Genomic DNA, 15,000 nt, shown 5'->3' on the forward strand with positions numbered 1-15,000 from the left:
TAGGCAAGCTATTGGCCTGTTAGCGATATGGATCTATATATAGTGAGTATTGTGTTGCAAAAATTATGTCTTGTGCAGCTAGTGAAATGCACAAATGGATATTGAATTGTCTCTCAGGTATTGATTGTGACATCCAATGGAGGCCCCATGGATCTGGTGACTCTGTCACGGGAGAACAGGGCGGTTCCTGCAGACCTGTACTCTTCCCCTAAGTTCAAAAGCCAGGATGGGTCAAGCAAAGGTTAGTCAGTCCAACAGTATATCTCTTACAGTGGACACAGATATTAAGGTACAAATTCACAAAATAAAATGAAAATATCACGTATTTATACAAGTTTTAAATACATGATATAGCAGTTTTAAAAAAATTAAGTTGAATATGCCGTTATAGGAAAGTAATCATTCTCAGGGCAATGTCATTACTACCTCAAAAGTTACTGGTTTTCTATCACAGCATGTTAAAAACCACATCCATTTGCCCAGGATTGCAATTTTTATTTCCTAAAGAATAACACGTACATTGTAACTGTTTATAGTTATATCTAACATGTGTAAATAAAAAATGTGTTTGTTAAAAAGAAATTAAATTTGTATCTATTATTAGACATAGGATATATCTATGAATTTAAATCTTAGCTATTAATTATTCCAGCATTACCAGCATAATTGTCATAATACATAATTCCATGTATGGTTTATGTGTTTGCGTGCTTGTATTGCTTGTATTTCTATATGATATCATAACTGTATTGTATATGATTTTATGTGTTCTTTGTTATGGATTTGCAGCCAGTTACTATTGTTACACCTATTGTGCTGCTAGAGAAAATGTTTCAACATGTTCTGAGCAATACGATTTAAGAATTTAGACTGTAAGTGTTTATATTATATTGTTGATGGTTAACATTGGATCACAATGTTTTAGGGAACTTTCTCGCAGCTATCCCATTATATGTTTGTCATATCCCCCACCTGTACGATGCAAACATCTGTGTGAAACTAACAAAGTATTGTTGTAAATTGGTATTGTATTGTGATTGTAGAGAGAATGGACACCAGTGTGTATGAGCTCAGCCCTGTGTTATCAGGAGTCCCAGGTTCACCTGAGAAGACTGTCCGTGTGAATGCCATGGTAAAGATATTTCGCTTTGTTATGAAGCAGAGCTACATCTGTGCCCTCATTGCCATGATGGTGAGTTTGAGACAGAAGGTGTCAATAAGTCCATTATGATGACAGTACAGCATCATATCTAAACTCAAATCAGCTTTTGGCCCCATCTAATTAAGCTATTTTTGTTTCACTTCCTTATAGGCATGGAGTATCACATACGTGAGCTGGCTGACCTTCGTCTTTCTCATCTGGTCATGCACCTTATGGATGGTACGAGATAGGAGGAAGTATGCCATGATTACTTCTCCCTTCATGGTGTTTTATGGGGACCTGCTCATCGTGCTGCAGTACATCTGGAGCTTCCAGACACTACAGCCTGTCCCGGGCCTCTTCCTCAAGAAGGAGGTGCCCTTTCGGGAACTGGGCTCTAAGGTAGGACATTGCAGTTGAGAGTGTGTATGTTTATTTGTTTGTCTCTGAATCCAATTACTATCAATGGAGTAACAGATTATTTAGGGGAAAAAAATTGACTATTTTCCTATTACACCAAATGTAGCAAATTGTTTTGTGCACAGTTTTTTTGGTTTTGATTTTTAAATATAAAGACAACTTATTTAACAAATGAAAATGAAAAATGAAAAAAAAATTTTATAAACTGGTTACTCAAGATAAAGTAAAGTGTTTTAATGTTAGTATTAACTCACTGATGTCAAAACTGTGTACATCAAAATATTTTTAGGACAAATTCATAGGACAAATTCTTTTTGCTAATGTGTATGTATATATATATATATATATATATATATATATATATATATATATATATATATATATATATATACAGTGCCCTCCACAATTATTGGCACCCCTGTTTAAGATGTGGTCGTGGACTTCTAAAAATTCTCCTTTTTTTTAAAACAACATAGAACCCAAATGCAAAAAAGAGAAAATCCAACCTTTATTTAAGTACATTACTTTGGTGGTAAAAATCACACATTTAGAAAAAAAAAAACTTGAAATCATGTGTGCCACAATTATTGGCACCCTGATGTTAATACTTTGTACAACCTCCTTTTGCCAACAAGACAGCACTTAATCTCCTCCTATAACATTTCACAAGATTGGAGAACACAGAGAGAGGATTTTGACCATTCTTCTTTGCACAATCTTTCTAGATCATCCAGTGTCCTGGGTCCTCTCTTATGCACTCTTCTCTTTAGCTCGCCCCACAGGTTTTCGATTGGGTTGAGGTCTGGGGACTGAGATGGCCATGGGAGGACCTTGAGTTTGTGACTGCTGAACCACTTTTGTGTAGATTTTGCCACATGTTTTGGATCATTATCCTGCTGAAAGACCCAATGACGACCCATCTTCAGCTTTCTGGCAGAGGCCATCAGGTTTTTATTTAAAATATCCTGGTACTTCAAAGCGCTCATAATGCCATGCACCCTAACAAGGTTCCCAGGGCCTTTGGAAGAGAAACAGGCCCACAGCATCACAGATCCTCCACCATACTTCACGGTGGGCATGAGGTGCTTTTCAGCATACTCATCTTTTGTTTTACGCCAGACCCACTTAGAGTGTTTGTTGCCAAAAAGCTCAATCTTAGTCTCATCTGACCAAAGCACACGATCCCAGTTGAAGTCCCAGTACCGCTTAGCAAACTCCAGACGTTTACGTTTGTGAGTGTTAGTGAGAAAAGGCTTTTTCCTTGCATGCCTCCCAAACAGCTTGTTGGCATGTAGAGAGCGCCTGATGGTTGTTTTGAGACTCTGTGACCCCAAGATGCCACTCTTTGATGCAATTCTGTGACGGTGAGCTTGGGAAATTTTTTTACTTCTCTTACCATCCTCCTCACTGTGCGTTGTGGCAAGATAAACTTGGGACCTCTTCCAGCCTTGTTTGTCACTGTTCCAGTTGTTTTAAACTTCTTAATGATTCCTCTGACTGTAGATACCGCAAGTTAAGGCGAGTGGCTATTTTCTTGTAGCCATTGCCTGACTTATGAAGGTCGACACACATCTGCCTTACTTGAATGGTGTGTTCTCTTGTCTTTGCCATGTTGACAAATGGGTAAGAGAATTAGGCCTCTGTGTCACGTCATATTTATACCCCAGGGACACAGGAAATCATGAATTACTAATTAAAAGTCCCTAGATACCCTGACCAACCTTAGCAACTACAGAAAATATATAAAAAAAACAATTAAATTTTTCAGAGGATTTGTTAGGGGTGCCAATAATTGTGGGACACATGATTTCAAGGTTTTTTTTTTTTTTAAATGTATGATTTTTTTTACCACCAAAGTTATGTACTTAAATGAAAGGTTGGATTTTTCTCTTTTTTTGCATTTGGGTTCTATGTTGTTTTAAAAAAAAGGAGAATTTTTAGAAGTCCATGACCACATCTTAAACAGGGGTGCCAATAATTGTGGAGGGCACTGTATATATATATATATATATATATATATTTTGTTTATTCATACTTATACTTATAGTAAGATTCTATTTTAATATACTTTCATACTTATTTTATTTATGTTTACGATACTTTACTCTTTTATTTTTTTTATCTTATATTGTATTTCTTTCATGTTTATATATGTCATACTCTGTATGAATATGTATGTATAAAATTTGAATTTAAATTTGAATATTCAGTTAGGGTATAGCAGAGGGTAGAACTGTGATCATTTTAACATTTGTGCAAGGTAAAGCGATGGCAGTAAAAAGGGCTTGTGAGATGATATATTTTGCAGTGTTTTACGGTTTTCCTGTTATTCACATACAAAGCCATACACAATGTGACATGCAGTGAAATACTTTTTATGACTGTCCATGACATTAAAATAGAATGAAAAATGAAATGTATATAAACTGGAATTTAGATTTGTGTTTAAGTAGAAAAACGTTTTAATCAATTTATTTTTTAATAAACTGCAAAGTGTGTGCAATTGCTTGTGCAATATCTGGCTGAGGTACTGGTTGTTTTAAGTCTACAATTCACTTTTATAACAATTTGTTTGTTAGAAAGAATCCAGGTCTACCAAAAAGTGGGAGAAACTTTTCTTTATTGCCCTTATTGCCTAATTTTTCTGATTTGAAAAACTTTCTTCTTTTTGATGGATAACATTCTCCCTAGAGAATAAAATATAAAAAACAAATACAGCTGGTCAATTCATTCAAATAATCACACACATACTATTAAAATAGGAAAAAATAATTTATTTTCTAATACTGTCCTGCATCCAACTAACACACGGACTAAGAACATCCTGTTATGATAAGATCCTCTAAATAAAGTCACTGGCAAAAGATGGGTCCAGAATAGTATCATAACACAAGTCACATTTTGTTTTCCATTAGTAAGTTGTTTTATAGCTTATTACCTGATCCTACTTATCAAAACTGACTGTCTTAAAAAACAGCATTTGTAAAATCTTTCACATTTGTAATACATATATTAATTTAATACATTATCATACATTTTGTTACTAATCATGAAAAACCTTTTGTGTGTGTATATAGATCCTGTGTCTTCTAAGTTTCTGGCTACTTCTAAGACAAGCTTTGACAGAACGGAAAGAGCGACAGAGAGACGAGACACAGTTATCTGATATCAGAGTGGAGGACAGCTCACAAGGTGAGACATGTTCCTCTCGATCAAAAATACTTTCCCAAACAACAATTTTACTTTCAGGGACATTCATGTCTGCTTATCCTTCCGCTCTTCTGTCGAGCGCTTTTTGTATCTGTAATGATATCAGTGACTGGTATCAGGTCCATATTAGCTAAAACTTTTGGATTGCATCCTGAAGCAAATATAAAATTATGGCAAACTCTCTGGCTCAGGGTTCACGTTTACTCTCAATCCTTACTGTTCACTTTCTCTCGATCCTTTTCAGATATGCAGAGAATTGCTTGTAGCCCAACAACATGAAGCAAGTTAAAATGGGCCATGTGAAAGCAGCAGTAGTTACACTATATGGACAAAAGTTTGTGGACACCTGACCATAACATTTTTATGGGTTTTTTCAACATCCCATTTCCACATTTAGTCCCCATTTGCTGTTATAATAATCTCCACTCTGTACTAGAATTTGGAGTGTGGTAATGAAGAGTTGTGCTTTTTCAGCCATATAGGTGTTAGTAAAGTCAGGTGCTGATGAAGTGTAAAGAGGTCTGGGGTTCAGTCAGTGTTTACATTCATCCCAAATGCTTGAGGTCAGAGAGCTTTAGCAGGCCACTCAAGATCTTTCCCTCCAATCCATGTTCATCGAGCTGGAACTGTTTTGGGTCTCCTAGTTCAAGTGAAGGAAGATTTTTATGCTTCCTTATCCAGAGACATCCTATAAAATTGTGTTCCACAAACTTTGTGAGAAGAACCACACGTGGCTGGACAAGACAGGTGTCCCAATACTTTTGTCCATATAGTATACATGGCCCTGGGGTAATAACAACAGGCAGTGAGCTACTCTATATTGCAGAGGTGGTCTCATGTTAGAGGTTATACTTCACCCTAGAAGTCATTTTTTTTGTAGATTTTTACATTAGTAAAATTGTTTGTATTTCTATTAGGAAAGGTTTTATTATAATAATGGTTTCTTCAGCATTTCAATAAAAATCCTTTAGTTTGAACAAATAAATAAAAGTATTATGCTATTAAACAAAATACGATATATTATACAATATATTATATAGCGCAAACATTATATACTATACAATACATTTTGTAATATTGTGATATGTAATAATAATTGTGTGTGTGTTTGTGTGTGTGTGCTCATTACAGAGAAATTTATGGATGGTGAGGTTGGGGGACAGAGAGAGATGATGGATGTGTTTGGCAGTATGCTCATGGCCATGTTGAATAAGTACTGGATCTATATCTGTGGAGGAATGTTCTTTTTCGTGAGCTTCGAGGGACGTATCGTCATGTACAAGATTATCTACATGATGATGTTCCTCTTCTGTGTAGCACTCTATCAGGTGTGTCAGTAGCCTCTGACTTCTCAATAGAACCTTGTTACCAGTATTATTACACCAGTTGTGTATTGCTTTTAGTATTACTGTTAGTGGCACTGTCATTAAAGAAAAGTGACATTTCTATATTTATTTTCTGCAGCTGAACTATGAGCGGTGGAGATGGATGCTGAAATACTTCTGGATGTCAGTGGTGGTGTACACCATGCTGGTGCTTATACTTATCTACACATTTCAGTTTGAGTCCTCTTTACATGTCTGGTCCAATATAACTGGCTTGAGCAAAGAGAAGTGAGTATAAACATGTGGAAGGAGGATATGCATACGTGAATGAAAACATTTGAGATGCCAATGACAGTGTGAAAGTGTAGAGGTACACTATATGGCCAAAAGTATAGGAACAACAAATGTTTTTTTTTTTTTCCCAAAACTGTTTTGAGGCACACAATTGTATAGAATATCTTTGGTTGTTGCAGCATAACATTTGAACTAGGATACACTAACCTGTTCCAGCATAAGAATTCCTGAAGATATGGTTTACATGGGTTGGAGTAAAAGCTCTTGAGTGGCCTTCTACAAAGAGCTGACATAAATTATATTGAACACCTTTTGGATGAATGTGAACGCTGAGTGCACCCCAGGCCTCCTCACCCTATATCATTACATGTCTTTACTAACACTCTTGTGGCTGAATGAGCACACATTTCTACAAGGACACTCCAAAATCTATTGTGACATTTTCCCAGAAGAGTGGAAGTTATCATAACAGCAAATTGGGAATAAATGTGGAATGTTCAAAAATCACATACAAATCTAATAGTCAGGTGGTCCACAAACATCTGTCCATATGTTGCAGATACTGTGGTGGCCTGAAAATCCATTCACATTGGTTTTACATTTATGTTTGAAATTCTAAAATTGACAAGCTTCTCCAAACTGAAATTGGTGTTTATTTTACACATATGCCAAAGGAAATCAAAGTGCAGGGAGGAACTATCACTAATTGACATTTCTACATTTATGTGACTGCAAAAAGTTACAGAATTGGTTTACAACAGGAAAAGCTTCTTATTATTTTGATAATGAGCCACATCAAATTTCAAATTCAAATTTTGTTTCTCACATACACATTCATACAGAGTATAACAAACAGAATTTAATCACACTGTGATATCTGGAAGGTTCTCCACGAACACCACACAGAACATTAACATTATAATTTGCTTTAACTAAAATATGTTATTTTTTTGAAAAACACAAACAGACTTCATTTAAATTAAATCTTAAAACGTAATTAAATAAAGGCATTAAAAGGTTGTCCACTTTGTGTAAATGGTGTGTGTGGTGTGTGTGTGTGTGTGTGTGTGTGTAGGCTGGAAGATCTAGGCCTGGAGAGGTTCTCTGTTCCAGCTCTGTTCACACGAATCTTTATCCCTACCTCCTTCCTGCTGGTGTGTATCCTCCACCTGCACTACTTCCATGAACGCTTCTTGCAGCTCACTGACATCAAGGCAGTCGCTGACAAGCAGAAAAGCACCATCTCCAGGTAAGCTCAGTGGGAGGACAAGTTTAAAATTTATCCTAAGTGTGTCATGTCTCATCCTTATGTATAGGATTGCTCTGGAAATGTCTTTCTTTTAATCAAATATATCATATAGCAGAGTATATATATAATATATATTATCATTGTTGTTGTTGTGTTAAAATTTAATTAAGATTACCTTGTCTTTTTCAGACTTGTACATCTTGATGGCAGTTTGGCAGATTTATCCATGATAAAACCTGAGATTACCTCTTCAGTTAAAGACAAAGAAATGGAGGAAAAAATTAATCTTGATGAAGATGGGGATGATATTAAGAAAAGAGAAGAAGAAGTTGAAGATATATCTGATGTATTCTGTAAGCCGGCAAGTTTTTCCTGCCACATAAAATCCGAACCAGAGCCTGATCTTGGAGAAGGTAATGTTTACACAATCAATTATACCATAATGTTTTTATAAGATATTACAATATATGATATCATAGCATTTGGGGTAGAGGAAGGCACTGGCCATGCCTGGGGTCTAGACAGGAGAGGCTCACGGAAATCGCGTGAAGGTCCCCAACTCTCTTTAGAAATGAAATGGCCAGTGGAAAAACAGCCTTGACTGTTAGAAATCTCAAGGGCACCTCAGGCAAGGGCTCAAAGGGGGTCTTAGACAGGACTTCCAGAAATACGGCCAGGTCCCATGAAGGCACTCTGGGTCACACCTGAGTCCTCAGCCTCAGGGTACCGTGGAGGAAACGTGTTACTAGCGGGTTTTTCCATAGCAAGCGGAGCAATGATAAGCCACAATAGCAGACAAGTAAACCTTTAGGGTGGAAGGGGACAACCCTTTGATGAACTCTTCCTGAAGAAATTCAGCACTTGGCCAACCGGGCAGTTAACTGAATCTAACTGGTGACCTTCGCACCATATATTGAACAGGCGCCACTTTGCGGCATACGACCTTCTTGTGGAGGGAGCACTGGATTGGAGAATGGTCTCTACCACCTTGGGTGAGCGACCAGTGGGCTAAGAGCTGTGCCCTCTCGGGGTCCACAGCCACAGCCTCCACAGCTCGGGGTGGGTGTATAGCAAAGCGGCCCTTGTTTACCCGGTCGGCAAACCATGGCTGGCCTGGCCTGCATGGGGATACCAGGAGGAGACGGACTTGGCAAACCTGTTCTCTGGACTGATTTAAGACACGATTTGTCTGCTGACTCTCTTTTCTCATCCTGAAACCTACTACCATATTAACGTCGCCGCCAAACAGGCCAGTCAGCACGACTGGGGCGTCCAGGAGAATGGCTCTGTCCCTGTCTAAAAGATTGGAGGCCCAGGGTGCGTCTCAGCGGCCACCAGGTCTGCCATAGACTGGCCAATTACCCTAGCGGTTTCTTTAATGTCCCTGAGGGCCAGGTCTGTTGCACGACGCAGCTCTAAAATGTCGTTATCTCTCCTTTCATTGACCCCATCTGTCTCTTTAAGCAGGTCCACCTGGTAGGCTTGCAAGACTGCCATGGTGTGCAAACAGCTTACAACCTGACCTGCCACCGTATAAGCTTGCCCACCAAAGCCGAAGAGGTCCAAAGAGGCTTGGTGGGCAGCGGCAGGCCTTTTAGGTCTGACACAGCACTAGGGGAGAGATAGACAGCCAGCGTCTGTTTAACCGGGGGAATCGTCCAATAGACCACACTCTTTTAGTCCCACTAAGTTTGAGTAGAGGTAAACATAAGGACTGAAGAGGTGGACAAATACGATTCATCTAATTTATTTAGAGGACGCTGTTTCTGATTCTCAGCTATCCAAGCGATGTCAAGCTTGGAAACAGCACGAGTCAATACCTCCAAGAGCTCCTCGAACTAGACTGGCACCGAAGGCATGTCCACGGGTTTGTGCAATATGGCACCCCCCCATCTCTCTCCAAAGGCAGGAACCCCCAAAGAGCGGGCTTCTGAGCCCTAAAAAAAGGCACTTGATCTGGCAGGTGAGGAATGAGAAAGGGGCAAGCCCGTCTTCATTCCCTCTGTCAGGTCCAATTGCAAACCCCATGACCTCAAACGCTGCTTTGCCTCGGCAGGAGCAGGGCCAGAACCTCGAGGAAAGCTATCGAGAGAGCCCTCCCAGACAAGCTACACATAGACTGTGTGTATCAAGCCCCCCCTAACCCCATGATAAAGCGGAGCCAAGGATAAACACACAGAGCGCTTGCCTTTAGTTTGCTTTTTTACTATTCAGAACTTTTTTAAAGACTTTTTTTTAAAGACTTATCTGCAGCAAAAAAAAAAACAGACACACACAGCAAAAAAAAAACGTCTTTCATTTTTATAAACTGGTTAGTCAGGTAATAACTGAATTGAGTTTGTCTTATTCCTATTGTACCAAAGTTTCCAACAACACTTTACTTAACACAAAGCAGCTGCTGTGAAATGCACATAGCTTACACTAGTGTTGATCAAAAAGCTTTGACGTCATCAGAGTTTCTTGTCTGCTTACATTTTATAAACCTTTTTTTCTTCATTATTCAGGAAGTGACATAATGTGTCAAAAAATGCTGTGATGATTCACCAGTGTTTAAGGATGTTGCATAGTGCTCTCTGGAATTTACTGCGTTTCCTATTTGTTGTTAAGAATCTAGACTAAATGTTTTGATGTACACCAGCTGTTCACCTCATGCCCTCCAAAGACCACTTATGGGTAGCAATTAGTGATAAATGGATTATGAAGTGTGTCATCTAGAGCAATCTGTATCTGTCAGACTGTTCTTAGAATATAGCGGGCCATCAAGTGCTGTTGCTATTGTATATATAGAATGCTTTCTTAGCTTTTCTTACAGTATCTATATCCCTACTGCTCTGTTATTATTTGTGACATTAGAAATTCAAATAATCCCTTGAATAAAGCACAAATAATTTGTGGTATATTGTTCCACATATATACAGATCTAAAAAATAAGTGGCACCTGGTAATGGACAGGCTGACCGTGCTTTTCCTCAAGTTTCTGCAGTATATCCATCAGCTGCAGCTCTTCATTTGGTGGCTTCTGGAGCTTCACGTTATCAAGATTGTGTCATCTTACATCATCTGGGTTTCTGTCAAAGAGGTGAGCTCACTGGTGGTTATCAAGAGAATAAATTGGCACAAAGATAATATGGGATCACTGTAGGACTTTTCTTGGAGGGTATTCATGATCCCGACAAGTATTTATGGTTTACATGCAAAACTAATACTAGCTGCTAGCATCCTAATGCTCACACTTCAAACCTAAACAAGATCTTGACGATTTAGTCTGCTGTTTTGCCTCTTTGCTTTACAAAGCAATGAAACTCGAAAGATGTCTCTTTAAAACGAGTCAGCATAACAATATCTATTTGAAATTTTGTTCATTAGCCTTAGATTATGCTAAACAGCTATAGATGCGATACAAGCAGTTATGCATTAGCTGTTTTCATAAAAACAGTAATGTATTAGAAAGAGTTTATTAAATATAAACCATACAGACAGTACTACTGTTAGAGCTGCTACTACAGAAAACTAATCTACACCTTCTGACCAGTCAGACAATTCAACAGTATACATAAAAGATGTCCATTTGTCTGAAAAGTTGTTTGATTTGTTGTCCATTTGTCTGAACAATGAAAGTATGTTCAATTACTGTTGCTTAAAAAGCATCACTATTATAATCTGGAATACATATATATGCCACTGTATCATTTTTGTTTTGCAGATTATGCTCAGCATATTTTTGAATCCATAAACCTGCTTATCATATTCTCATTGGCTCCAGACATTTTTGTAGCTTAGCCTATTAGTAATAACTCTATATAACTGTTTTAATGATTTACTGATATTGTAAGTGTGTAATATGCTTGGTGTGTTGTGTTGCCAGGTGTCCCTGTTTAATTATGTTTTCTTGGTGAGTTGGGCTTTTGCTCTGCCCTTCAGTCAGTTTCGCCCTCTGGCCTCCAGCGTGTGCACCGTTTGGACCTGTGTAATTATTGTGTGCAAAATGCTTTACCAGCTTACTTCTATCCAGCCTTCTACATACTCCAAAAACTGTTCCATGGTGAGATATGAATCATACACAAGCATACATAGTATACATACACACACAAGAACAATTGAAGTGGCAGTAAAAATAAACTGCTATGTGATGTTTTTATCTCTTTAGTATTTGCTACAGCTAATTGCTTAGAGTGTATTGTTCTCTTTTTTCATTTTGTCTCAGCCGGATAACTATACAGATGTTCAGAGGTTGGACATGGCCAGGTCTATTCTATACAGCAGTCCAGTAGACCCTGCTAACTGGGTTGGTCTCAAGAAGTTCTCTCCATTACTGGAGAATTTAAGGGTAAGCTTTGTGTAAAACCCCAACCACACATATGTCTATAGCATTTATGCTGCCTTATTTGTTTTAATATGCTTTTAATCATGTACATGTTGCATGTGTCTTTCTGTGTAGAATAACCTGTTGATGTTGGCCCTACTCGCATTTGAGGTAACTGTCTACCGGCACCAAGATTTTTACCGTATGAGAAACAACCTGACTGCTCCTGTCACCAGGACAATTTTCCACAACATTACACGCCAGCACCTCGATGATGGCATCATTAATTGTGCCAAGTACTTTATCAACTACTTCTTCTACAAATTTGGTCTAGAGGTACTATTATATCTACATTGTTATATATGTTTTAGTACTGTATATGGAGGAATTGTTCTGTATTACTTTCACACAGAATAGAAGCTTTCCTCGTTTTTTTGTGTAGCAATAGTTATATTATTGTGTTCTATGAGATAAATTTTCTGTCTTTGTTTTACTAAATATGCATCCTGTTTCTTCCAGACATGCTTCCTGTTAGCTGTCAGTGTCATTGGTCAGCGGATGGATTTTTGCGCAATGCTGCATGCGTTCGGGTTGATTGTAGTGCTGTATCAGCGCCGAAGGAAGGCCATTGCTGGGGTCTGGCCCAAATACTGCTGCTTCCTGGCCTGCATGCTAACCTACCAGTACTTGATATGCATTGGCATCCCACCAGCTGCCTGCTCAGGTCAGAGGGTAAAAATGGTCCTACAGAATAGAACTCAGGTTTATTAATGCTTTTAAATTCATTATAAGAAATGAGTTAAGTGTTACTTTACCTATTCAGCTACTGTGTATACTGTATATACAATGCTAAATTATGACAGTGCCAACATATTAAAGAGTACACTTCATGGGATCCATAGTTTACTCATTCACACAGAAACTGCTTTATCCTGGTTGGGGTCACAATAGACTCAAGGCCTATACCTGGAACACCCAGAAAAGACTCCAGTCAATAAGTCTTTTCCAAGACTACATTTGCAAACTAATACATTTTGTTAGTCTAGCATTAGAAGATACCAGAAAGTCAAAGAACCTGTATTTAGCCCACAAGGATATGGTGTAGAACATGTAAAACTTTATGCAGATCATAAATTGAGCTACAGATCAAAATTGGAACCTTGGAGATTATACACATAACAATAAAGTGTCATATTTTGAGTATATTCCAGACTATATTCAGTGTTTATCCTGTTTAAACTGTGTCACTCCATTCACAATTGGATAAAATACTGACTTATAGTAATAATTCAGGTAATCCATAAAGAATGAACATTTGTATGACCAAATAATATACACAGACTGGTGGTAAGGTGGTTTTATTTCACAAAATAATATTTTACCAAAATAAATTAAATAACGTCTTGGTTTTTTTGTGTCTGCATAGCAAAAGTGTAAATAGATAATGCAGGTTTGGGATTTCACTTCGTGGTGCACTGCTCTATCAGTGTTTGGTAATGCATGTCTATTTCTGACCAAAAACATAGCAGCTGAGTGAGAACGGAAAATCCGAGCTAATATGCCACACAGTCAACTAATTCTCATTCTTTCTGTACTGTGTTTCAGACTATCCATGGAGACATCCCTCATCCAGCATTGACTCTAATGTGGTTAAGTGGCTTTACCTGCCTGACTTCCATACCAAACCAAACCCTCTCTTTCTCCTCTGTGAGTGTTAGAATTCAGATATGTCAAGTTTTCTCTGTGACATAACCAAGGCTCAATTTAAATCCCCTCCTCTGTCTTTTTTTCCTTCTGTAGATGATTTTATGTTGCTGCTGTGTGCATCGCTGCAGAGACATGTATTTGAGGAGGAGAATGATCACGCAGTGCGTCTCCTGGCTGGTGATAACGTGGAGATTTGTCGAGACTTAGACGCTGCCACCTTTAGGCAACACAACCCTGTTCCTGATTTCATCCACTGCAGGTAAAACTACAGTGAGCAGACTGGCTTCTAATCATCACACATTTTCTAATAGAAAGTTAAGTGAAGTCTTTCTTACTGTCTCTCGTCGAGAGTCCCGTTCAGTTTATACTGCTTATTAATAAAAAGCAATAATGTGAAGTTTGTGGCCACACAAGTACATAATTTAATAATAACTTCAAGAAGAAGACACAAAGAGCTGTTGTTAAACACATTTTGGTTTAACATACTTTACATACAATGCATTCGCTGGTCAAAACCTTTATGATAAGGCATGCTAATGAATCAAGGTGAATCACCAAACAAGAAATTATATGTCTTATATCTGAGAATTTTTGCAAAATAATAAAAAGATTCTTAAATAAAGACAAAACAGTTACTCGGTTAGCATTTCTAATATTTTTTTAGTAAAAAAAATATATAACAGCTGAAATGTGTCTGACCCAAGGAACTAAGGTCTACCCTAAATGGGCTATACGCTTCAACATTCTTGTAGAAAGTAGTAATTTGGTAGTAGAAACTTGGATATATATTTAGAGTAGTCAATGTGCAGTTTGTATAGCAGTTCAAATTTACTGTCCTCTAAAAAAAACCTCAACATACAGCCAATATTGTCTAAACAGCTGGCAACAAAAGTGAGTACACCCTAAGTGATATAGTGATACGTTGTGTAACCGTGCAAAGTCACATGTCCTATTCATCATGTTCATGTTTTTGTCCGCTTGACAGGACCATACAAATGGTGTATCTTGTATTAGCAGTTTAAATTTGGTGCTTTGAGTACAACCCTCTTATACTGACCACTGGAGGTTGAACAAGGCACCTCATTGCAAAGGATCTGAGAATTAGAATTAAAACTGAGTTGCAGTACAGTGACCAGGGTCATAAAGAGGTTTTCCAAGAAAGGTTCCACTCAGAACAGACATCGCAAGGGTCGATCAATGAAGTTGAGTCCTCATGCTGTGCATCACGTTGCTGTTCAAAAAACAGACGCATGAGTGCTGCAGCATTGCTTAAGAGGTTGCAGATTAGGTCGCTTTGCATGGCTGTCATTCCAGAAGGAAACCTCTTCTGAAGCTGGTTCACAAGAGAGCC

At 38.0% G+C, this 15,000-nt stretch overlaps 1 protein-coding gene across 2 annotated transcripts in view; it reads left to right on the forward strand.

Annotated features, from left to right (window-relative positions):
* LOC124384125 (piezo-type mechanosensitive ion channel component 2) overlaps positions 1-15,000 on the forward strand; it is a 141,797-nt gene that overhangs the window by 95,609 nt on the left and 31,188 nt on the right. For both annotated transcript variants that reach the window (XM_046846693.1, XM_046846694.1), the window contains exons 10-24: positions 118-241; positions 1,044-1,192; positions 1,313-1,543; positions 4,639-4,753; positions 5,903-6,099; positions 6,236-6,384; positions 7,466-7,639; positions 7,829-8,052; positions 10,558-10,718; positions 11,505-11,681; positions 11,844-11,966; positions 12,078-12,278; positions 12,462-12,666; positions 13,548-13,649; positions 13,743-13,908. In XM_046846693.1, coding sequence (XP_046702649.1) covers positions 118-241; positions 1,044-1,192; positions 1,313-1,543; positions 4,639-4,753; positions 5,903-6,099; positions 6,236-6,384; positions 7,466-7,639; positions 7,829-8,052; positions 10,558-10,718; positions 11,505-11,681; positions 11,844-11,966; positions 12,078-12,278; positions 12,462-12,666; positions 13,548-13,649; positions 13,743-13,908 — 2,498 coding nt within the window. The remainder of the gene's footprint in view (positions 1-117; positions 242-1,043; positions 1,193-1,312; positions 1,544-4,638; positions 4,754-5,902; positions 6,100-6,235; positions 6,385-7,465; positions 7,640-7,828; positions 8,053-10,557; positions 10,719-11,504; positions 11,682-11,843; positions 11,967-12,077; positions 12,279-12,461; positions 12,667-13,547; positions 13,650-13,742; positions 13,909-15,000) is intronic.

Source organism: Silurus meridionalis, chromosome 4, assembly GCF_014805685.1.
Source record: "Silurus meridionalis isolate SWU-2019-XX chromosome 4, ASM1480568v1, whole genome shotgun sequence".
Taxonomy (NCBI): Eukaryota; Metazoa; Chordata; class Actinopteri; order Siluriformes; family Siluridae; genus Silurus; species Silurus meridionalis.